The sequence below is a fragment of the Diabrotica virgifera genome, chromosome 3, assembly GCF_917563875.1.
Source record: "Diabrotica virgifera virgifera chromosome 3, PGI_DIABVI_V3a".
NCBI classification, from domain to species: Eukaryota; Metazoa; Arthropoda; class Insecta; order Coleoptera; family Chrysomelidae; genus Diabrotica; species Diabrotica virgifera.
The window spans coordinates 219,160,160-219,186,800 of record NC_065445.1 but is presented as its reverse complement, the minus strand read 5'-3'; the positions used below and the strand labels follow the sequence as shown (position 1 = coordinate 219,186,800).

The 26,641-nt window shown below is 31.8% G+C and overlaps 2 protein-coding genes across 2 annotated transcripts in view; one reads left to right on the top strand and one right to left on the bottom strand.

The window, feature by feature from the left end:
- The window catches only part of LOC114325942 (protein phosphatase 1E), a 220,887-nt gene extending 211,451 nt beyond the window's left edge, over nt 1-9,436 (bottom strand). The window contains exon 1 of the mRNA XM_028274099.2: nt 8,927-9,436. Within this exon, the coding sequence (XP_028129900.2) occupies nt 8,927-9,096 (170 nt within the window). The 5' untranslated portion in view covers nt 9,097-9,436. The remainder of the gene's footprint in view (nt 1-8,926) is intronic.
- An 8,273-nt stretch (nt 9,437-17,709) lies between these two features.
- Nucleotides 17,710-26,624, top strand: LOC114325944 (uncharacterized). The gene is made up of 3 exons (XM_028274100.2): nt 17,710-18,004; nt 19,867-21,937; nt 24,429-26,624. The coding sequence occupies exons 1-2, from the start codon at nt 17,940-17,942 to the stop codon at nt 21,836-21,838; spliced, it is 2,037 nt and encodes a 678-aa protein (XP_028129901.2). The 5' UTR covers nt 17,710-17,939; the 3' UTR covers nt 21,839-21,937; nt 24,429-26,624.
- The last annotated feature ends 17 nt before the right edge of the window (nt 26,625-26,641 follow it).

Below are 26,641 nucleotides of genomic sequence, written 5' to 3'. Positions count from 1 at the left end.
TATTTATAACAACTGTGTGTTTAATTGTACTAATTTGTACTTACATAAATAAATTACAACAAACTTTTGGTTTTGAACAGTTTTATTCATGAAATAATCGCAACAAATTGCACTCGATGACACTCGTGACACTTTCGAACTTTCGACATAATTTCACTCCCCTTCGGGTCGTGAAGTGAAAACTGTCAAAGTGTCACTCGGGAAAAAATCGATAATTTTCTAGCTCTTGTGCAATTACTACTGATAATTTGTGCACTAACTATGTATTCAGTGATGGTAATAATTTATCTACTGTACAACAAAAACTAATAATTAATCGAAAAAAGAGGAAAAGTGATAAAGTGATTTTTGATAATACATATATTGTTACTATGAAACGCTTACAATTTTGAACATATTTAACAACAAAATACTTGGATCACTGAATATATCCTGGTGTATTCTCTGCTTGGATCTTCCATAAATAATAAACAATAAATAACTTTTTCCACCTACCTCTACCGACAGTATACTTTTCCTGACCTGATTGTAGGGAGCAAAGTTGTACTTTTCCTCCCTAGGGAGAAAAATTATTTTTCCTCCCTAGGGAGGAAAAGTAAAAGTGACGTCATGGTATTTCATTCATGAAATATAACTTATTGACGCCCTGTACAATATCTATTTTCTATTACGTAAGTATCTATACATTTTAACGTTTATTTTTAAAACACTCTGTATTTTGCAGAATGGTAAAAAACAGTAAATTGTTATTTTGATTTAACAATGTTTACAATAATAATTTGACTTATATTTGACAGATGACATGACAGTTATATTGTACCTACTTGTTAGTTTTAGTTCTAATAAATTTTGTTGGTTTGTTACATAAATAAATTAAGTAAAAATGAAAAAATGACTTGTATTTGAGGAAGGTGGAAAAACCATATGTATAACATGGGAGTAAAGTGCCTGTTCCCCCCTTGAATGATTAGTGCCCCCCGCTACGCGTCGGGCAGTAAACTTCATTCTCAGGAGGAAAAGTAGCACTTTCCTCCCTTGTTATACAAATAGCTATTTATTAAGTTCACGTCTTAAATCAATTATGTATCAAATACATTATCAATATTATTTAATCAACAACTCAAAATGTTCCCGATGCCATGTCAAATATTTAAAATTGTCACTGTGTGACTGACAATATGCTGACAATATTTTATTCGACTGAGTGCGCTGTAAGACAAAGATAGATTTGGAAAATATTACCACCGACATTGTGTTCATTTTTTTCGAATCCTGAAAAAACCAATAAATATTTTGAAAAATTTAAACGCAGAATGGAAGACTAAATTATTACCGAGGGCCGAAAGTTCCTTAGAATAAATAAATATTTTGAATAAGATATTTGAAATTAAAAATCACACTAAATTTTCTCTTAGTTTTTCACCTCTGTAACTTCGGTTCTGTAAGTTCTCAGGGACTTTCGGCCCTCGCTAGTAACGTAATCTTTCATTCTGCATTTAAATTTTTCAAAAATACTTATTAGTTTTCTCAGGATTCGAAAAAAATGAATCCCATTTGAATAGCATTGGAGCAGAAACTACATACCCATCCCCTGAATTAAAAATTAAGAAAGATCCTAGTAATGATACTATAGCTATACGCTGTGAGCCCGTACGTAGAGGGGATATTTATAAATTCACGAGCGCCAACAGTGACAAGTTTGTAAACGTTTACCGGAAATTTGACATAAATGTCAAAGTGATTAATTTAAAATTAAAATTAAAAACTTTAATTATAAACAAGATTAGTTGGTCAAAGCTGTGGTATATATTTTTACCTTAAATATACTTACGTTTTAAATACTGAATTTACGTTTTTTTAATGTTCCGTAATATGTAATTATAAATTAATCTTCTATTAATCTTAGCGCCATCTACACGATAATTGTGAAAGTATCCGAAGTAAGAAATTAATATTTCATCAATAGAACGTCAAAATGATTAGCAAAATCATAAAAAAATATATTACAATTTAATTACTTTTTAGCGGTGTAAATATTAAGCGATAACAATTAAATAATAAATTAAAAAATGACCGGTAAAAGTTGAATTAGTAACCGCTAGGAGCGACACCAGCGAAGCTCAGAGCGTATAGCAGCTGAATTATTAAAAAATGAGGGGGTAATACTATGAAAACAAATACATTATTCAGTCTCTCAAGAACTCCTGAAGAGTGGAAATGGAACTGCATACACCCTTCATAAGAAAAGAAATAATGTACAAGAATTATGTTAGGTATTATGTAAATGTATCATATAAACTGCTTTTCTTCTTATATACCTACAACAGAATGACATCCTATGTGGAAGAGATCATTGGTCATTAGCAGTGGAGTATGCATAATATGTTGACATATTGACACAAGTACTAGAAATGCCTCACAAATACAATGAATTTTAAAAGAATGCATTGGCACAGTAAACTGAAAAAAAACCTGTAAAAATTAGGTTCTCACAGGATAATTTAAAAACTAATCTGATTGATACACTAGGCTCAATAATAGCACAGCAGCCATCATAATATAAAAAAATGAAGATTATAAAAAATGAAGAGTGGAAATGGAACTGCATACACCCTTCATAAGAAAAGAAATAATGTACAAGAATTATGTTAGGTATTATGTAAATGTATCATATAAACTGCTTTTCTTCTTATATACCTACAACAGAATGACATCCTATGTGGAAGAGATCATTGGTCATTAGCAGTGGAGTATGCATAATATGTTGACATTTGACACAAGTACTAGAAATGCCTCACAAATACAATGAATTTTAAAAGAATGCATTGGCACAGTAAACTGAAAAAAAACCTGTAAAAATTTGGTTCTCACAGGATAATTTAAAAACTAATCTGATTGATACACTAGGCTCAATAATAGCACAGCAGCCATCATAATATAAAAAAATGAAGATTATAAAAAATGTCAATATCAATAACAGTGTTAGACAAGAAGACAGTCTCTCAACTATATGTTTATTATTTTGCTCCACACAGCTGTATCTAAAGTTAACATATCATTACCTATATGAAAAACTCATAACAAGAGCATGAAACTGCTACATATGCCGCTAATATTATAGGAACTTTGATGTAAAGATACATACATATATTGATTATACTAAATAATTATATACTGTAAAATTACACATATGTATAATGACATATATGTACAATCAGGGCCGGCGATAATGGGCCTGCAAGGGATGCACTGTAGACGGATACCCTTTAGAGTAGAGGGTGCCAAAATGTGGCTTATTGACTGGAAAGAGTACTAGAAACTGCAGATGCTTGATTGGTCTGTATGTAACTATGTAATGACCAAAAACATGCCAAAATATCCCATATAAACATAACATTTATCTGAGTAAGTAGAGCCGGCGTAGCGCAGGTGGTAGTGTGCTTGCCTCTCATGCCGGTGGTCCGGAGTTAAAATCCTACCGCCGGCAAGAACAACTAGACATTTTTAAAATGTCTATAGGCCCCAGGTCGACTCAGCCTGAATAAAATGAGTACCTTGGGTAAAACCAGGGGTAATAATAGGCGGTTGAAGCGTAGCACTGGCCCTGTTACCTTCCTTGTATTGGGACCGTGCAAGTTCGGCAAAGCGACCTCTATTTCTACGCTCTGTACTTTTATTCGCACTTTTAATTATATTGGCCAATTATATTAGTCCTGGTTGCTGGATAATTGTCAAGACCATAGTCCAAAAAAATAATAAGAAGAAAAAATAAGATGCAGGTTATGTTTAGCAAACGTAAACAATTGTATGTAGTAAATAAAATCAGTTATTAAAATGCAGTACTGCAAGCAAAATACAATTAATTAAATTTACCTTTATATAATAATTGCATATCATATCAATATTGTGGAGCAATATATAATTTTCCTGCGTCAATGACAGAAGGTATGAAATATACGTCAATTTGACAATTTCAATTGACAATATGAATTATTTAAGATAGTTGCAATATTTCTACGCGACTCGCGCACGGTCGTTTCTCGTTTCCCTTTCCAAGTACTTGCACACCGCGAATACCGTAGGCCCTAGATATAGCAGACTACCCTGCTATACTCCCAAAGCCGCGTGCGGTATAAAACGGGAGACTATTATTATTATTAAGTATTTAATAGCGAATTAATCAATGTTCTGACATTAGTCAAAATGTGTTACACAGCAAAATAAAAACACCACAGATGAATCAAAAGAGCTGAGTTGGCAGCTAAATCAAGGATTACTAAAAATTAAAGCAGGAAGAATAATTTTTTTAACTATTTACCTACATCTAAATTCAATTTTATTTGATTACCAAAACATGAAATAAATATAATATTAAATAAAAAAACATCTTTAGTTCAATACAAAAAAAATATCCATGTGAATAATAAAAGTAAAAGGATATTAGACCCTGTATAGTAAAATATAATATACTAAAATAAATAGGTTTTTCATTTCTTTCTAATTGAAAATTCAATATTATGCTTAACACCTTTTATTTATATTAGCAGTTACTTAAGAATTAATTAGACCAATAATAATCCTGTCTGTATTTACTTTATTTATTAATATCTGTTTTTTTTTCATTTCATCATTTAATTTGATTCCTAAAATTGCATAAAATTCTACATTCTGTCACAACCAAACCACTTAATAGGTGTAACAAATATTACGCAATCGAATAAAAATACAGAGTAAATGTAAACATATACTGATTACTGATAAAGTAAATTTTTTTCGTGACTTGTTATAACTTTTATTTTGACTTTTAGAAAAATGCATATTTAGGAAAACAGCCTTTTACATGGATTTTTGTTTACGTTTTCTATTACCAGTTGTCATTACGTGCAAGTAGACAAGTAGAGGTACGGTATTCTTCATCCTGTTTCGCTCTATAGGAAGTGGGAAGTAATTCAATAATAGTAAAGTTGAATTATCATAAGAATACACTTTCACTTACTTTTGAGTTAAATACTTGATAAAAGATTTTGTACATATTTGATATGATGCGCAGAAAAATTAAATGTACATCAAGATTTATAATACAGTGTACTGGAATAAGTGTACCCCCCCCTTATTAACTTTTTTATTTTTAGCTCATAAGCAAAACGCTCGGACAGGTCGATTTTTAACATAATCTTAGTATATTACAGCATCAATGTTTCGAACTTTACGTGATCCCTCTTCAGGTAACAGGCATAACTTTGATTTTTTTTAATGGGAAAGTACATCATGACATCATTTAAAATCTTTTGAAATACTGATTACACAAATGTATAACACTTTAATCCTTTTTGAGAGCGTAGGCGCAAAATTTTGGTCCAATTTTTGTTCAATATATTCAGTTTTTTTAATCCTGAGAAAACTAATAGGTATTTTTGAAAAATTTAAACGCAGATTGAAATATTACAGTATTATCGAGGGTCGAAAGTCCCTGAGAACTTCTATAATGATTATTTTAATAAGTCACAGGGGTGAAAAAAAGGGAATATTTTGTCTGATTTTTAATTTCAAATATAATTTTCAAAAGAAACTTTTTGTTTATTCTAAGGGACATTCAGCCCTCGGTTATAATATAATCTTTCATTCTGTGTTTAAATTTTTCAAAAATACTTATTAGTTTTCTCAGGATTCGTAAAAAATAAATGCGTAAAAAATAATTCGAACAAAATTTTGCACCTAAGCTCTTAAAAAGGATTAAAGTATTAAACATCTTTGTAATCAGTATTTCAAATGCTTTTAAATGAGGTATCACATGATGTACTTTCGCATTTAAAAAATCAAAGTTGTGCCTGTCACCTAAAAATAAATAAGTTATTAAGGAGGACAACACTTATTCCAGCGCTCTGTATGATGAAATTGAAATTTTATACTCTATATTTCTGCTTAAATGAACATATTAAATGTGATCAACTAATTATTCACAAATAAACCTTGTCTATCTAATTCCAGATTTAGTAATTGCCATACAAATTTTCTTAACATTACCAGTGACAGTAGCCAGTGGGAAACTGGGACACAACGAGACAAAAAAACTTTCAAACTTATCCATTATTCATATTGAAAAGAATATTTCAGAAAATATAGATGTGTCTGACGTTGTTAAAACAATTGCCTTAAAAAATGCTAGAAAACAAAGTTTACTGTATAACTTATTAGTAGATATATTAACATCCTGTCATGTATGTATTTATATTTATGTACATACTTATTTCTTTAACCCTCTAGTGCCCGAATTTTTTAGTACCACTACCAAATTTCAAAGTAAACTGAAAATTACAGTGTAAAAATTTGTCTGATCAGCCAAATTTTTAATAGTCGATGTTTCTCCGATTTAGTCCAGAGGCTGGATTGGGTATTGCAGCTATAAAATACTTAAATAGTAAGCCTGGAAACTTTTATTATGGTCTGCCTTGAGGCGGACTAGGGCACTAGAGAGTTAACATAGAACGTTACAAATAAGTTGTGAAATTATATTTACAAATTTTTGATTTACAAATGCTGATAGGTTCTGTTTTTTTTTGGAAGGTTTGTTTTCTCACCAGCTTTTCATTAAGCCTACTTACAAGCTTGTGACATAAAAAATATCAAAATTATTATAAATGTTTGTATATTAAAAAATCAACAATTTTTTAAGGATTTTTAATACATACACTAAAACATCCGGTAACCAAAACATTTTAAACCAAAACATTGTTTAACTGAAACGGCTGAGAGTTTCAATAATTTTGTCAATAGAAAGAAATTTTTATCAGAAAAGGGAACAATTCGAAGTTAATTTGTCAACATCGTCAACATTGCTTTCATACAACTAAAGAACATCGACAATGAATTCGTCTCAAGTATAAAATCCTTTTTAAAATCAAAAAATTTTCCCTTCAAAGCACTAGAATTCATTTTCCTTAATTTTATTGCTTTATTCTGTATTTTCATACTAAAGAAAACATTACGAAATAACCTCATAGTATTTTTTAATACCAACTTTGCCCAAGAATACTATGTAATTTGATACAAGAAGAATAAAAAAACAATGTTACTTTTAACGAAATTCTTGTTATCCGCAATGGCCTCCCATCCAATTATTTCGGTTAAGGGAGGTTTTATTGTATAGGTACCATAAAAATGAAACCCCAAGAAATCGATTGGAATTTACAAAATATCTTTAGAATGACTGTCTTGACAGTTGTTTAAATAATTTGTATGCAGGATAAACAAATTTAATAACTTATTAAATATCTGGTCGATCTGTTTGAAATTTAGCACACTTTAATAAATGATTACCTGCCACAATTTTGAGTAATCATATTACATATCATTATGCAAAAGTTATTATAGTTATTAAGGTAAAGTTTATTTAGCAGAAAATGGTTGACATCAATTAGTGCGGTCGTAAATATTATTAAATTTATCAGAGTTGGCCCATTGTTAAGACCGGTCCGGAGCGATAAGCGAACGAGGTAGACAGAGTTGGTCTTTTGACAATTAACACTGACTAGACGGTACTCCTATAATAAAGCAAAGGATCCACAAAAATTTTACCTCAGATATGTAAATGGAACATGTTTAAATTTTACCTGAAACCGGGCCTTTTATACTATTATCAGTTAACCTAGGATGTTTTAATTGAAGTCAACCATTTACTGCTAAACAAACTTTACCAAGGGTATTATAAGGATAATAACGCTTGAGGTCAATGGTGTATATACCAAGGGCCTTTGGCCCGAGAGATATACGTTGACCAAAAGTGTTATTATCTAATACCTGTGGTGCCTTCAACATTTAATGTCCGACTAAATATTCTTTTTATGCAAAAAATTTGAAGCAATTTTGAATTAATTAGTTTTCAAATAAGTACATTTACCAGCAATAGTCGTAACGTAATTGTGGTAGCCATAGTTTTACTTAGGTTGTGATTTGTCAACTTGACAGTATATAACTGGTTATTTAAATTTAATACTCTAGGGCGTTATTTTTTAAAATAACGCCCTAGGGGATTATATATCATACTTAACTGACTTCGAAATCATGTCATTATTATTCAAATAATATACCAGTCGGACATTAACATTAACATACTGCAAAAATAAGGTTTTTTTGCAATTAAGTAACTCGGTCAATCGTTTATGTATTTTAATTTAGAAACTCTCAATATCAATGAGCTTTTTATGGTCTACAACTTTCATTGGAACCATTTTTCTCTAAAATGTATAAGTAATTGTTTTAAAGACAAAAATGATTTTTTCACTCATGATAGTTTAAAAAAATCAAAACAAAATTAGCTGTACATCTTCAGGAAATTTTCATCAGCTACCCTCCAAATACTTTTTAAAACCTTTTACCTGTATAAGATTTTTTATTTTTTTCCCTATTGACTGGGGCATATTTAATATTTAATGTGTTAATTTAACACCTTATTTATGTTAGCAGTTATTTGAGAATTAATTAAGCCAATATTAAACCTGTCTGTATTTATTTATTGATTAATATCTTAGTTTTTTCGTTCATCATTAAATTTGATTCGAAAATTGCAAAAAATTCTAGGTAGGTATATTCTGTCACGACCACTTTAATAGGTGTAACAATAATATTACGCAATCCAATACAAATACAGAGCAAATGTAAACAAATACTGATTACTGATAAAGTAAATTTTTTTCGTGACTTGTTATAACTTTTATTCTGACTTTTGGAAAAATGTGATTTACAAAAACGGCCTTGTACAGGGATTTGTTTTGTTTACGTTTTCTATTACCAGTTGTCATTACGCGCAAGTAGACAAGTAGCGGTAAGTAGTACGGATCTTCATCCTGTTTCGCCCGGAAGGAAGTGGGAAGTAATTTGGTAATTCAATAATAAGTTGAATTATTATAAAAAAGAAATTTTCACTTACTTTTGAGACAAATATTGCGTAGTCCAGTCGATAATCCCTCCAACAATCTCGACGTTCACCAATTTGTAACCAGCCAATTTAACAGGTAGCTGATCATTGGGGTTAACAGTCTGAGCAAAGTTCTCGAAGAACTCACGATAATACGTAAGGTAGTCGTCTTTATTGGCCATTTTGTCACAGTTTTTTAACGAATCAATTTCGTTATGTATCACAATAGTTTATCAAAGCAAACAACTTGTATTAAAAACACAGACACACACAAAATCGATGTTTACGGCGGTGATATGTATATTTGTACTATGATAATGGGGTTTTTATATTCGTAAGTCAATATAAACGTTTATTTTTGTTTATTTATTGTTATTTTCGGTACTACCCCGTAGTATACACTCATTAATACTCGGATTAATCAAAGTGAGTCAACTATCAAATTAGAAAAGAAAAACTGACACGAGAATGAAGAAGAGAGCAGAGAGCTCGATCGTAAAGTTAGCTACCCACTGGCCCTGATTCTAAATCAAATTTCGACACTAAACAAGTCGCTTTCAATATGGCGATGGCGACTGTCGAAATTATTTGACACGGAGATGAATGAATGGCCAAAAGCGAGGTTAGGTTTAGTTTAGATGTGTTTTGTTTATTTCTTGCAAGGAAAACTAAATCAAAAGGTATTATAATATAGCTGGGTTTAATTGAAATTTGCTTGTTTTGAGGAATTAGATAGAATAGTATTAAATTAGAAATATAATAATTGAGAATGTCCACAACATGAATCATCAACTCAATGAAAGATGTGAGGTAATAATCTGGGAAAATTAGTAAAAAACAAGGAAAATTAATTACCAGCTATTTTATTGCTGGACATGCTGAAATAAAATCTTCAAGATTTCCTATATTAGTAATATAGCTGTGCAAAGTCCACAGAAAGTGTGCTATTTTGTTTATAAACAAATTAGCGCTCCGAAATCTTTTTTTTTATTATTGCTCTAAAACTCCGAAAATTTTAACTTTAAACCAAAACACTCACATAAAAATTGACAGTAATTTAATTCTGCACATTAATAATTTATTCCAATTTCCTTCGACGGAAATTTTCTTCGGAAAATTCGGGTTTTCCAAACAAAATCTTTAATTTTCAACTAAAATTTGAGGGAAGTAATTATTTATCAATAATTAAATAATTTGGTGACAGTGACATAAATCTTTTTTGTTATGAGTGTCTTGAAGATATGAAAATTTGTATGTACAAAGAAGACCGGAATTAAAAGGTATCTAATGGTTCAAAGATTAAAATCCTGTTGTTTATAACTCTGTCGCAAATGCCGGTCAAATTTGACCGGTTATACCTGGAATCACTCCTCGCAATTCAATTTGTTTTTCTTCGAAAAGGACACAGAAGCCGTGCTCTTTTCAACAGCGTTAACTTAATTTAATTTAATCTAATATTTTCTGAGGGGTTCTATTTGTTTATAAGCCAAAAAATTGTTTCTTTATAACATTCCCGAGACCGCTCAAATGGTCCAATTTCAATCCTGTAAGGTACGTTGAATAGGTATAGTGCTTTTTTATATGAAAATCATAGTTATTCTGGTGTATCATAATCTTTCTGGTTATTATTTCGACCGAAATTTTTTAATTAACATTTTAATTATTGCTAAACTATTGGTTAGATTGTCGCCGGTCTCCTGATATACAGAGAGGGGCTAAATTATGGAATAAATTCATTTTCTCTAAAATGGACGATTTTAGAGAAAAATCCCGAAACAGGTCGATTTTTATTTTTAAATTAAATTTCTTGGCATATATTTCAAACTAGTGACGTCATCCATCCGAGCGTGATGACGTAATTATTTTTTTAAATAGGAATATGGGTTCGTGTTGTAGCTCATTTACAAAGGCGTTCAATTCTCTATTCAGTATTATAAACATTAGTTTCATTATTTATACAGGGAGGCCAAGAAAAATTTTGAATTAAATTAATTGACGCAAGAAGAAGAATGCATGTAATTTATTTAACTCAAAATACATTGTATTGCTGTCAGAAAATAGAAAAAAATGTTTATTTTGCAAATAAACATTGCTTTTAGCTTAAATTAAAAGTTCAAACTGCCAATAGGTAGGAGGGAGTCTGTTTGTGATTTAATTTAAGCGAAAAGAAATGTTTATTTGTGAAATAAACCTTTTTTTCTATTTTCTGACAGCAGTACAATGTATTTTGAGTTAAATAAATTACATACATTCTTCTTTTTGCGCCAATTAATTTAATTCAAAATTTTTTTTTGGCAACCATGTATAAATACCTAATGATATTAATGTTTATATTACTGAATAGAGAATTAAACGCCCTTTCAAATGACCTACCACACGACCCCTATTCCCATTAACAAAATTATCGATTACGTCATCACGCTCAGATGGATGACGTCACTAGTATGAAATATATGCCAAAAAATTGTAATTTAAAAATAAAAATCGACCTCTTTCGGGATTTTGCTCCAAAATCGTCCGTTTTAAAGAAATGAATTTATTCCATAATTTAGCCCCTCTGTATAATCTACTATAATAAATCTTTCATGTCTTCAATTATTTAATTATTGATAAATAATTAGGTACTTCCCTAAAATTTTAATTGAAAATGGCAGATTTTTTGGGAAAACTCGGATTTTCTGAGTAAAATTTTTGTTGAAGGAAATCGGAAAAAAAATAACTTTGTGCAGAACTAAATTACGGTGAATTTTTATTTGAGTGTTTTTGGCTCAAAGGAAAAAATATAGGAGTTACAGACCACTAATTGAAAAAAAAAAGAAGATTTAGGAGTGCTAATTTGTTTATAAATAAAATAACACACTTTCTGCGGACTTGTCATACCCCATATTACTAATATATGCAATCTTAAGATTCGATTTTAGCAATAAAATAGCTGGTAAATAATTTTTCCCAAAAATGGTATTTTTTCGATAATTTTCCCAGACTATCAACAAAATCCAAGAAACCGAAGCGCCAACCCAAATTCTGAGCAGTCTCAACATAATAAGGTTAATATCCCCAAGAATCGCGCGGTGTCGAAATGAAATTGCGACTGTCGAAATGAATTAGAATCAGGCCCACTGTATCGTATCTGTCAGTGTCGTCTGGCGATGTTGCCAAATGCACAAAATTATCTTTAAAGTTTCTTTTATTAAAATATAAACAATGCCGCCACATAGAACATAGATATAGCCCAGTAAATAACCATTTTGGAGTGTAATTTTCAAAGTAAACTCCAAATTGTATGAAAATTTGGTTTTAGGTTCTACTTACCGTTCACTTCAAAGTTGAACTTGTACCGTTGGTTGCTTTTACTTGGGGGTGACAATTACCCCTTCTCGGGGGGTGAGTCCGGAAATGGATAAATTCACTAAGCAACTTTTGTTCTATGTATATAATGTTTTAACTATGTCTATTTCAGATTATTTACCATTGAAAGTTTTTATTTTTCTATAAAAAACACTTTTTCATGCGGATTTTCGCAAATAACGCAAGAAGTAAATATTTTATAAAAAAAACTATTCTTAGCAAAAATGTAGCTTATATAAATAAACAAAAAAGATTGTGTATTGAGGAAGTCGATAAACCCAGTAAACGCAAAGTTGTAGCTCATAAAAATACGTTCTTATTCGTCAAATTCCAAATCGAATAATTCAACTTGAAATGAACAAAAAATGAAGCAATTCTCGGGAAAACCTCATTAAAAGTTTTTTAAAGTGTTTTAAAAAATGTTTATTTTTGTTTTATATAAAAGTCTCTAGCATTAAGCGAGTTATACTCAAAATAAAATTGGCTCCTTTTTTTGGCAAAAAAAAACGTAAAAATTTCCGCCTATGTAGCACCCTAAATAAAATTAATTGTTACCGCTTTACCATTTACTTTATATGTGTATTGTTTATACGGTCTGTAAGTTTGACCGGTTGGAAGTGCTTATTTTTGAAAAAAATTGGTTTTATAGTAATTTTTAAATATTGGAAAAGTGCCCTTTTTCCAAAATAACTTAAAAAGTATTAGGTAGTGGTACGAAAAATCTCAAGGAGTAAAAAATGTAGGTTTTGGTTTTATAAATATACTAGTTTCATTTTGTTTTTCTGTAAGACAAAAATTGGTGGATGTGTTTGCATACACTCCTGATTGGACTCATTTAAGCCGTTTCAACTACAAGCAATTCAAAAATAAACACTTTGGACTGATCAAGCTTAGAGATCATATAAAAAAATACATAAATAAATTGTTTTTAAAGCCGTAACGATTAATTTCATTTGGGTTGCTAAAGAGGGGGAGATTTTCATGATTTTTTTATTAAAAAAAAGGGGACATCTTTATTTTGAGCGTAACTTGCTTAGTTTTGATGCTAGAAACTCTTAAAAAAATAGAAATAAAGCGTTTTTAAATACTTTAAAAAAGTTGTAATGTGGTTTTCCCGAAAAGTGCTTCATTTTTTGGTTATTTTACGTTAAAATATTCAATTTGGAATTTGACGAATAAAAACGTATTTTTCATGAACTACAAGCTACAACTTTGCTTTTGCTGGGTGTATAGACTTCACGAATACACAACTTTCTTCTTTTTTTTCTATGCTACATGTTTGTTAAGAATATTTTTTCGACAAAATACTTAGTATAGAGTTATTTGCGAAAAAAACCCTTGTAACGTGTTTTTTTTATCAAAAAATAAACATTTTCAATCGCAAATTGACTTACTAAAAAACTCTATAGAACGAAAGTTACTTAGAATTAATCAATTTATCTATTTCCGGGCTTATTTTAAACGCGCATTTTTTCACCCCCGAGAAGGGATGACTCTCATCCCCCAAGTAAAAGCAACCAACGGCACTAGTTCAACTTTGAAGTAAGTAGAACCTATGTAAGTCCACGAGGGAAACTCTGCACTTGATAAAGGAGCAGTATTATGAGTTTCCTACAATGGCTCAGAAAACTCTCTTAATAAATCCCAAAAAAGAATATAAATTAGCAAAAAATCTGCTAAACAAAGGGCCAGTGATAACCTTATTTCAGCTGCATCGAATCCAATTAAGGTAAATAATAAACTAAAAGGGAAGTTCCCTAGGTTGGCTGTATACCATATAGTTAAAAAACATGAAGTAAAAACCACTTCTATGTAATTGGTATATTTATTAAAATTTAAAAAATCTCAATGGATTGAATAAAATGTGTTCAATTCAGAACGTTTTCAGACCTATCGGTCCATCATCAGTGAATTTGAATACTTGCTAAATAGCCCCAGAACCAAACAATGGTTGAATTTATATTTCAAAGTAATATTGAACAGGCTAAACGCTGATGTTAAAAGATATAATATAACCTCCGGGAACATGGTGAAACCCTACCAGGAAACTTAACCAACCATCTTAGGCCAACGCTGACTACCAAGTGTAATAAATAATAGTCTCCCGTTTTATACCGCTCACGTGGTTTTGGGAGTATAGCAGGGTAGTCTGCTATATCTAGGGCCTACGGTATACAAGGAAGGTAACAGGGCCAATGCTATGCTTCAACCGCCTATTAATACCCCTGGTTTTACCCAAGGTACTCATTTTATTCAGGCTGAGTCGACCTGGGGCCTATAAACCTTTTTAAAAATGTCTAGTTGTTATTACCGGCGGTAGGATTTGAACTCCGACTTACCAGCACGCGAGCCAAGCACACTACCGCTTAGCTACGCCGGCCAATTAAGTGTATGTGGCATATTATTAATGAACACAGAAACAAGTCTAAGAGCAAGTTGGAAACAAAAATTACACCTAATGAATTGAATGACTTCTTCACTAATGTCGCCTGTAACTTGCAGACCCAGATTCAACGCTCCTTCTTCAATCCCTTGGATTTTGATGTCACCATGTTTGGGGAAGTATTTTTCTTCCAAGATGTTTCTCTCATTGAAATCATAGACATTTTAACAAATGTGGTGAACAAGAAAAGTAGAGAATACTTTGGATTCTCGGTTAACATAATAAAAGGAGTGAAACATCTCATTGCTGGTCCATTAGCAACACTTATAAATCACTGTTTTGAGGAAAGCATCTCTCCTGATCTGCTCAAAAAAAGCAGTGGTGGTACCGGTCTATAAGAAGGGTGAAAATGAGGACCGATCCAATTATAGGCCAATATCACTCCTTCCTGTAATATCAAAGGTACATATTTGAGAAATGTATGACAGCAAAGATTATTAAGTATTTTGAATCCAAAAATGTGTTTACAAATAGCCAGTTTGGTTTAAGAAGGGGTCTAAATACAACAAAAGCCATCATGGACTTAGTGGTGAAGACTCAAGAGGCTTTCGAGCAGAGCTACTATCTGTCGGCTACATTCTGTGACCTGAGCAAAGCTTTTGATTGTGTTTCACATGAATTGCTTCTCAGGAAATGGGAGAGATATGGGTTTGGAGATAGTAGCATTGCAATGATCTCCAGCTATCTCTCCAATAGAAAGCAGAGTGTGAAGGTGGGTAAAATGAGGTCGGCAGAGAGAGCTATAATATCGGATTACCTCAATGGTCAATATTGGGACCACTTTTATTCCTAAATTATATTAATGATCTTCCACAGACAGACCTTACCAGTTCATTTATTCTTTTTTGCTGATTATACTCTACTATTACCTGCAAAGATTGGGATTATTGTAATGTAGCAATAGAGGCATCAAAACGAGTACAAGATAAGGCAGAACAATGGTTTGCAGCAAATACGTTGCTTCTAACCTCAATAAAACCCAGTCTTTGCTCTATGCAATCAGCTATGCAATTTTGGCATGCGGTCACAGTGCTGGAACCAAAGATGTCTTTCGTATTCAGAGAAGAATAGTAGGGATAATTGCTGGCCTGTCCTATCATAAAAAATGTCGGCAAGCATTTGCACTGCACATACTAACTCTGCCTTCGCTATTTATTAAAGACATGAGGATGTACACCGATGTCAATACGTAAGCATTTTACAGCAGTGATGAATTTTTAAATTTTAACTTTAATGTTTGGAACTGGGTTGTGAATTGTTGAATTGTACTTTGTGTATTCTTAGGAACCCAAAAAGTGTTTGTCTTAATATAATAATGAAGACCACACGGAAGAAAGGCGAAATGTCAATTTTTTATTATTTTCGGGTCAAAGCAGTAATATGTAGATTTTTAGTAGTAGTTTTATGTGAGTCATTCACACATGAGAAAAAGATGAATCCTCATAGCTTAAAACAAGTTATAAAATTCTTCGTACAGGGAAGAAAGGCGAATGGTCCTCGCGTAAATCCGAGGTGGAATGTCAGTCAGTGCTTGTCGGGACGTCGGGGGAGTACACGCCGCATTTTGTTTACTAAAAACGTTAAATAAAGTGCGTATTATTGTGCTCGAAAATGACGGAAAGTGAAAGAGATGATACGGGTCGCGAAGAATACTAGAAAAAGGAAAATTACAGGTCGAATAAATGAAGTAATGAAGCGGTTAAGACAACAGAGCCATGAAACAGGTGACGATTGTCAATGTAAGATACTTAAGTGTTTTAAAACAGTAGATCAGCAAAACCAATCAAGCATTAGAAACAATTTTAACCGTATGGTGCTTGATAAACAAAATATTTATTTGGCAGGCCTAATAACGTTAATGCCCGTAATGCAAAGAAGAGCCCGAGATAAAGATACATCAAGATTGCATTATGCAACGTATTCTTTTAGAGTTAGAATAACGACTGACGATAAAACAACTGTCGTCCCAGTTTGTTTTAAAGCTTTTCTAAGCCTTCATTGAATTGGTCGGAAGAGGCTTGAAAATATTCAAAAAAGTTTAAAAGCTACTGGTAGTGCACCAATTGACAAACGCGGAAAATCCAAAAAAAACACGCATTACCAAAACAACAGCTAGATGAAGTTATTGAACACATAAAGCGTTTTAAAGGAAGAGAAAGCCATTATAGTAAAAATAAAACTAAGAAAATGTACCTTCCGGATGATTTAAATATTAAGAAAATGTACACTATATGTACAAATCCGATAAGGGCGCTCCTGTGTCTTGAAACATATCGAAAAATTCAACGATCTGGTCCACTTGAGTCAGTTTTGCACATCTGAAAGGGCTAGATCGTTCTATAGAGGCTTACCTTACAACAAAAACATAAATAAAATGAGGAGAAAATAATAAAAGCTAGACAAATGAAGAACAGAAAAAAAATTGTTGTCATACATTTCGCTTTTTTCCCGTGTTTATAGTGACTTGTGTTTACATAAAGCAATGTTTCTAAGTTTTGCGTTTTATTTTAAATTCCGGTGATTAAATAATACGTTACAAAATAACTATGAAGACTACTTAAATAAAGAAGTACGCAAAATATTTAATTGTATGATGATAGTTAGGGTTTGAAAGTTAAAAATTCAATTTTCTCGAATTAACCTCTTTGTGACATTTCGCCTTTCTTCCGTGTGGTCTTTGTATGTATTATTTCATATTATGCCTTGTGTTTTTTATTTGTATGTTATATTTATATCTGTGAACCAACACTATTTTTTGACGTATGTACCTAAGTATTTTGTATATTAACATGAATAAATGACTTGGTAATTGATACTTGGTAACCTAAAGCCAAATTTTCATGCAATTCGTAGTTGACCCTGAAAATTACACGGTATCGCCGTATTTGACGTTCTGTTACTGGGCTATTATTATATATGTGAAGCCGATTTTTTCAAGTTTAGTGCGCATATTTGCCGCAAGGTGAAACAAATAAGGGGGCAAAAAATGTAAACATCATAAAACATAAAAACATGTGTAAACCATAAACCATGTGACCATGTTTTTGTAGTAGTGTTTTTTTAAGTTACGTGAAGTTTAAAGTAAAGAAAGTAATCTCCTTACCGAAAAATAATCATTTTTACGTACAGGAGTACTTACATTTTAAATCTTAATTAGATATAGATAAGACATAATATAGTTTTTGCAGATTGGTTAATCTTTGTAGTTGTGATTTAGAAATTGTAAATATAAACATGGTTCGATCATGCAGTGCATTTGGTTGTACTACAAGAAGTTCCAAGACAGAATATGTATTTCGGTGAGTATCAAGACCGGTTCTACTTCCGTAAACGGGTAGCCTTTGTACTTAATTGAAACTATGTTTCTTCATCTTCATGTGCCATCTCATCTAAGAATGTCGCCAATCATCATTTCAATTCGCACTTTCGATACTGCTGCTCGAAAGAGATCAGCAGAAGTGTAGTTAAAAGTTAAACCAAGCTCTCAGATTGTTTTACCAGGAGATGTGTCTTCTTCCACGAATCCCCTACCCTGTATTCATTCTTGTATTATTAATTGCAACAAGTTATAAGGCTCGCCCCTCATGACATATCCCAGATATTGCAGTTTACTAACTTTAATTGTATTTAAAACCTCTCTTTCTTTTCCTATTCTTTTTAACACCTTGACATTCATTCATGACTCTATTTACCCAACTTATTCTTAATATCCTTCTGTAGGCCCATAACTCGAAGGATGCTTGAAGGCTTCTAATCTATCCGAAACATCTTTCTTTAATGTCCAACTCTGCTTACTAACTTTAATATTATGAATTGAAATAATATTCTATCATTCTCTAAAGCCGGCCACTCATTATCAGGTACATCTGAACAGTTAGGTCTGTCAGGTTTACCTGATACTCCCCCGACAGTGTGTGGCGGGAATTACTAGCCTTTCAGGCTGAAGAACTTATTCCTGCCACAGAGTAGGAGGTAAACCTGATAGGTATATCTGTTTAAGTGTACCTGATAGTGAGAATTCAGCCTAAAAGTGGTTATGTTATTGGTATAACAAGCGGGAAGATCCGGGTTCGATTCCTGGCCATTAAAAGTTTTTCAATTCCTAATTTAACTGAACCCCAACATTGTAGCCAACTCAATTGCAAGGAATAGAGATGCTATATTCTATATTCCTTGATAAGTGGTGGTTAAGTTGTTAGGGCACTTAATGTGCATGATTCTTGTATGTTCAAAATAGAGAAAAAAGTAATTTGGATAAATTCTTCACACTTCAATGATGAAAATATAGAAAAGTATTATAAATATACAGGGTGTTTCATTAAGAATTGTCCATATAGTATAAATAAAATATTCATCCTTACCGAGATACAGAGTGTTTTATTACAAATATTCTAAAATTATTTTGTCCCATTGTTTTAACACCTTCCAATATATTTCGTACAAACTTGACAAACAGTTTACACATGTTAGGATACTTTAACTAGTGTCAAAAGGTAGTTTTCCGCTGTTACCAGAGGCGTGCTGTAGGGATATATACTTCCTTTTTCCCCCTCACAATCTACGCCACTGTCATGATAATCATTTCATCATGTTTTTTTTTATTCTCTGTTACATTTTACGTAAGTATCATCCTTTGGTCTCGATGCAATAGAGTAAGTAGTTTTTAAGTTATTTGTGTTTAAAATACATAATCTTATTGAAGCCATTACTTTTAAACTCAAATAACTTAAAACACATCGCAACGAAAGGATAATATTTGTGTAAAAAATAACAAAGAATCAAAAAACATGCTGAAATTATTATTAAGACAGTGGCGTAGATTGTGAGGGGGAAAAGGGAGAAAAAGGAAGTACATATACATATATCCCTACAGCACTCCTCTAATAACAGGGAAAAACTATCTTTTAACACTAGTTAAAGTACCTATCCTAACATGTGTAAACTGTTTGTCAAGTTTGAACAAAAAATATTGGAACGTGTTAAAACAATGGGCTAACATAATTTTAGAATATTTGTAATAAAACACTCTGTATCTCGAAAAGAAGGAATATTTTATTTAAGTGTTTTAGGTTAAACCTTGGTATTTTGTGCTAAGGTTTCTCCAGTTAATATATGGACAATTCTTAATGAAACACCCTGTGTACATAATTTAAACTTACAGGTTTCCAATGAATTTTGAAGAGAAGAAAAAGGATTGGGAAAATGCTCTAGGAAGAAAAGGATTTTCTGCTACACGCAACAGTGGTGTATGTTATAAACACTTTAGACCAGAGGATTTTAAACAAAATCGTACACGGGTTAACTTGAAATATAACGCTGTGCCGTCAATCTTTAAACAATCTTCTAAGTGCCTTAAAACCAAAGAAAATAAACCTAGAAGATTATTGTGTGTATCAAGACAAATTCAAAAAGTTAAACCTGTTCAAAGTCAGAATGTACCAAGTAATTCAACCAAAGAAAATAAACCTAGGACAGTATTAGATAAAAATGCTTCTGTTTCAAGTACCAAACAAATTCCAAAAGTTGAACCTGTCCAGTGTCAGAGTGTAGCAAGTATTTCAACCAAAGAAAATAAACCTATACGAGTATATAGAAATGCTTCTGTTTCAAGTACAAAACAAATTTCAAAAGTTGAACCTGTTCAGAGTCAGGGTGTACCAAGTAATTCTACATGTTCCACTGCTGTGGAAAACGAAGAAAGAATAGTGATTGACAATGATGATGATATTGATTGTAACATATCCATAAAAGAGACTGTCCAGAGTCAGAGTGTACCAAGTACTACAACCAAAGAAAATAAACCTAGAAGAGTATATAAAAATGCTTCTGTTTTATTTACAAGACAAATTCCAAAAGTTGAACCTTTTCAGAGACAGAATGTATCAAATACTTCAACATGTTCCACTGCTATGGAAAATAGAGAAATAATGGCGGTTGACAATGATGACAATGTTGATTGTAACATAACCACAGAAAAGACTGTTCAGAGTCAGAGGGTACCAAGTACTACAACCAAAGAAAATAAACCTAGAAGAAGATGTAAAATTGTTTCTGTTGTAAGTACCAGACAAATTCCAAAAGTTGAACCTGTTCAGAGACAGAATGTACCAAATACTTCAACATGTTCCACTGCTATGGAAAGTAGAGAAATAATGGCAGTTGACAATGATGACGATGTTGATTGTAACATAACCACAGAAAAGACTGTTCAGAGTCAGAGGGTACCAAGTACTACAACCAAAGAAAATAAACCTAGAAGAGTATGTAAAATTGTTTCTGTTGTAAGTACCAGACAAATTCCAAAAGTTGAACCTATTCAGAGTCAGAGTATGCCAAGTACTTCAACATGTTCCACTGCTGTGGAAAACGAAGGAAGAGTGGTGGTTGACAATGATAATAATTTTGTTTGTGACGTAACCGTAAAAAATACTGTTCAGAGTCAGAGTGTACCAAGTACTACAACATATTCCACTGCTATGGAAAATAGAGAAATAATGATGGTTGACAAGGTTGATGATGTTGATTCTGATGTAAGCATAAAAAAGACTGTTCAAAGTCATAATGTACCAAGTAATTCAACCAAAGGAAATAAACCTAGAAGAGTATATAAAATTGCTTCTGTTTTAAGTACCAGACAAATTCCAAAAGTTGAACCTGTTCAGACTCCGAGTGTACCAAGTACTACAATCAAAGAAAGTAAATCTATCAGAGTATATAGAAATACTATTTCAAATATGAGACAAATTCCAAAAATTGAATCTGTTCAGATTCAGAGTGTACCAAGTACTTCAACATGTTCCACTACTGTGGAAAATGAAGAAAGAATGATGATTGCCAATGATGATATTGATTCTTACGTATCCATAAAAGATGAGTTCGAAAGGCTTAAAAAATGTGAAAAAGATTGGAGAAAATTAAAAATTCGCTATATATTAAACTTGGGAAAATTACAAAAAAAAATCCGAACTTTAAATCAGAAATTGAGAAGAAAAAATAAAAAACTTGATAAGATGAAGGAATTAATTAAAAGCTTTAAAGGTAAAAGCTTAGTTGACATGGAACTTGGTCAAAGATTGAATAATGACCTTGCGGGCATGAATGAAGACGCTTTAGAAATTTTTATTGAAAACTAAAAAAATAAATCAAGAGGTGGTCCTCGATATACTCAAGAAATAAAGATGTTTGTCCTGACACTATTTTATAATTCCTCCAAAGGCGTATAGCTATTGCAGGTAAGCCTTCTTTTTCTTCATAAAATAAATGCTTTTTTGTGTTATTGTAATATCAGAGCTTTGGTACTTGTGGCAGTATTTTACAATTTTTGTCCAATATCTGTCATATCCTTGCTTCTAATTATTTTTTAGTTTTTTTAACTACATAGCTGACAGTGGGTTGTTATGTACACTTAACCTCATGGTTACAAGGTTAATCATTGTCCTGAAGAAGAAACTAACTTAAGTGTTGTTATGAATAATTGAGGGGGTTAGAAGTAAAAGGGTTTAGTGCACTTTTTTAAAATTTTACCCTAAGTACAGATTCGCATACTTAAATGGTATTAGAACTTGGTGGTAAAACGATTTAAGCATATTTCGCCCTACAGTCGCCATCTATCGCCATTACATAGTTCACTGAAAACAATTGCAATTTGCTTTGGTAGTAAACAGGTTTAACCGTGCGCTTGAACCGTTTTAGCACAAAACTATTTTTAGTATTCTGTAAAAACAAATAGTAATAAACGGGTTTAAGTGCGCTTGAACCATTTTACCACAAAACTATTTTTAGTATTCTGTAATGTGTGAACACATGTTAATACGGGATTAATTTCAAGTAAATAAATATTAGATTTGTGAACAATTTTGAAGACTAATTAAGTATTATGCTATGCAACATGCCAGTTGTAGTTACACTGTGGATAACAGCTGGGACAAAAATGATTAGTAATATGTAGTTAATCATTCTGCACTTGAACCGTTTTACCAGTAACATTTTTATCAATACCATGTAGCGATCGAAGTACATTTTTTAATAATTGAAAAAAGGAAGGATATAGTAAGAGTATGTAATAATATACCCTTAAATTTTTTGATCATTTTATAGTACATTGTACACTAGACATACTTTAGTGTAATGACTCCTAGAATTTATAAAACTCAAACAACTTTGAAGCTGATTATCTCAGAACTATCAAAACTGCACTTAAACCCTTTTACGTCTGGCCCCCTCAATTATTATGTATCATTATTGTTATTTTCCAAATTTAAGCTATATAGTCGACCATATATTATAAGATAGTCGACCTTCACCCATCTGCTTTCCGGATGAACAATTTTTTTATTAAATTTAATACATAAACGAATATGACTTGCATGTGTTGTCATAGCTATCCTTACGGGTTTGAAATCAAACATTTCAAGCAAATTTTTGTGAATTTTTTTTTAAAGTATGGTAGAAATATTTTATTTTTAAATCAAATAATCATATTTAGTACAACTCATAGGTCATAGATTATCAAAAAAAAATTCAAGGAAAAATATTGGAACATAAGCCAACGGTGGCAAATTTTTAAAGACACCTCAAAAAACAATGGATTTTGCGGTGGAGATCAAAACTCATCATTGGATCATGTTAAATAAACAATTTAAAAAGGTTTTATTAGCTTTTTGAGGGTTTTTCGAGGTAACGCTGTCGTGTTTGTCCAGTTTCATCGATTTTTGACCTTTTAGTATCACTCAGAAGTCAAAACAATGATTTTTTTGCAAAAAGGGCGAAAATCAACATCAAAATCGTTAATCATTGTTAAACAAAAAATAAGCATAAAACAAAAAATATCTCGACAGCGTTACCTCACGAAATGTCTAAAGAAAAAATATTCGGTAATTTTACTCCAATAAATTTGAAATTTTCAGAGAGTATTCTTGAGTTTATGTACTTTCATTTAAAATAAAAGAAATCGAAAATTTTGAAATTATTAAAGCCCCACTTAATTAAAAAAACTTCGTTTATTTAGCAAGTTTCACCCATTTGTTTACCAATCAAATTTTATTAAAACTAAAAGTTTAAAACATATAAAATAGCACTATGAAGTATTGCCCACGTGTTAACGTTCATGGCTACCGGGCAAACAGTGTAAACAATTATTTTGATCCTTCGGTACTAAATAATCCAGTTTCGAGACTTCACATTGTTTCGTTTGAGAAGAGCACAAGAATACATCACAGTAGAATGGAACGATAATATCAGCAGAATGACAGAACGTAAAGTAAAGATAGCGAGAGACGGTTCCCCAATAGGAAGAGTATCAGTGGTAGGACTTGAGTGAACGCCGGCAAATGTTCCAGCGCAGCATCTTCAGCGAGTGTACCTCTTGGTAATGTTTGGCTCGCTTTTAATTGTTTTTGTTGTTGGGCTGTAACTGATTGTATGGCAGGGCCTCCTAAGTATCTTGCCACTGACGTCCCGCATGACGTCACGTCCAGCGCTGGCCTAAATTAACATTCATCATTTTCATGGGTATGCATTTGATACTTACTGCCAGGTGTCAGATTTTGTTCCACTGCAGGTGCTCCTGCTACCCTCTGGACATTGGCGCTATAAATGCCCAAAAAGTATCCCCATTCGCAGGGGGTCGTATCTGATAGAAGAACTGGCAAAAACTCCCACTTATTGTATTTTTAGAGAGGTATGATACAAAGTACATAATACAGTAATTTTTATTTGTTACAGGAACATTCTTCAGTTACACCATCCCTAAAGTCTACACAACTAGCTGTTCAACGTGTTGGCTGGACCTGTTTTTTTTTTGAAAAAGTGTTTGACAAATTGCAACAGCTACCAAAAGATACAAAGGACTACAAATTTATTAAATCTGACTCATTTATTTCGGCAATTCAGACATATATTTTACATTTTAAAGTAGAAGACTTTAAAATGATATTGCCAATATTTATGAGTTGCGTTCCTGGGACGACTTTACTGAAAGATAGTTCATTCAATTACATGAAATCAACCCTAACTCAAGAATATCCGCCACAAAAAAATCATAGCATGTGATCTGTCTTTAAAAAGACAACCACATGCAACGGTGACAGTAAAATTCTCGCGTTAGAGATTCCATAGTAAATTACGACGGAAAACCAGGAAAAAACCTCGTGATACTATTCGCGAACTCAATCGACTATAGGTGGCAGTGCAGTTGCATGAAAATGGCCGATGTAATTGGGATAACGTATTTTTCTATAATTAATATTGTTATTGATGTAATTAATTAATATAAATAAATTATTAATTAAATGAACACATCCGACAAGCTTTCAAACACGTTCATACATAGGTTAACGGATAATTGGTTTATATTTTCATCCCAATTCTTCTAGTTCCAAATAAGCGGCAGCACCCTCGCTTGAGCTCGCGAATCCCGACATCGTAAGTATCTTACTTTAGTTTACTTTCAAAACTAATACCAAATTCTGACCTTAATATGTAAATATTATGTTATTTTAAATTATAAATAATATTAATAATACATATAGATATCTAAATAATACTAAAATATAAAATGTACTAACTCGATATGTTATTGACTTACTAATCGTGGTATTTTTTTTTTCTATTGACTTCCTCTTTTAGTATGGGTAATCACATCCTACTGCATTCTGCCGAGGAATTTGCGACACAATTGGTTTCATTTAGCATAATTAGAGCAGCTTCTTTGATTTTTCTCGTTGTACTATCTGTTTCTTTTAGGACTATCCTTGAATCTCTCCACTGAACTCTATGTTCATTATCCCATGCGTGTTGACATAAGTATTTGAGATCTATCAAATTCTTTATTTTTAATATAAGACTGATGTTCACTTATTCTAACGTTTAATGGTCTTGATGTTTCACCTAAATAAAATTGTTAGGTTTAGATAGAATAGATCTCAATGTGTTTGTTGTTTTGAATGCTGTTGAAATGTTGAATTTATTTCCTGTTTTAAGTTTCTTGGATAGTCCTTTTACGTATATAGTATATATGGTATTGATAGTTTCCTCGTATTATTTCTTGTGAATGTTATATGATCCCTTTCTAAGTTGTTCTGTTCCATTCGATCCAATCTTGACAATTATTTATTTATAAACGATAAAGGATAACAATTTTTTTAATAAAACAGATGTTAACAATGGTTTTTCTTCTAAGAATGCATTTTCGTTAGAACAAGTAATTTTGGCTCTATCATATAAGGATTTAATGATTCCCTTTTTAACGTTGATGTTGTGATTTGATTTGTAATTGAAATATCTGTTGGCGTGTGTTAGTTTTCTATACACTTGAGTCTCATATCCAGTAGGTATCCTTTTTTGAGACTAAAACATCGAGGAAAGGCAGGGTGTTATTATATTCCTTTTCCATTGTAAATTTTATTGTCTCTTGATCGTTTATAATATTTAGGAATGTATCCAACAATTCTGATCTATGAGGTCATATTGAAAACACATCATCTACATATCTCCACCATACTGTGGTTTTTAAATTTTGTTTAGAAATGATATTAGTTTCGAAATCCTCCATAAATATATATTAGCCAATAATGAAGATAAAGAGCCCATTCAGTGAAATCGTCCCAGAAACGCAACTCATAAATATTGGCAACATCATTTTAAAGTCTTCTAGGTACTTTAAAATGTATAATATATGTCTGAATTGTCGATATAAATGAGTCAGATTTAATAAATTATTAGAAGAATTTTTTACTAAGCAACAACGCTTTTGTTGAATTTATTAATATTTTTTGTATTTTGATAACGGCATCCGATTTGAAAAACTTTCACTGCATACGGAATTGTAACCATTTCGTCTTAGGTGCATAATTTAATGTTGTGGAATATCACATTTATGTGTTGCCTGGCAACTGAACCACAACATTTCAAACAATGATGTGTGTTATGGAAAACCA

Coding starts and splice junctions, on each gene's coding strand:
- LOC114325944 (XM_028274100.2), top strand. CDS start 17,940: ATGGTTCGATCATGCAGTGCATTTGGTTGTACTACAAGAAGTTCCAAG. Junction 18,005..19,866: donor AAGACAGAATATGTATTTCG/GTGAGTATCAAG, acceptor TTAAACTTACAG/GTTTCCAATGAATTTTGAAG.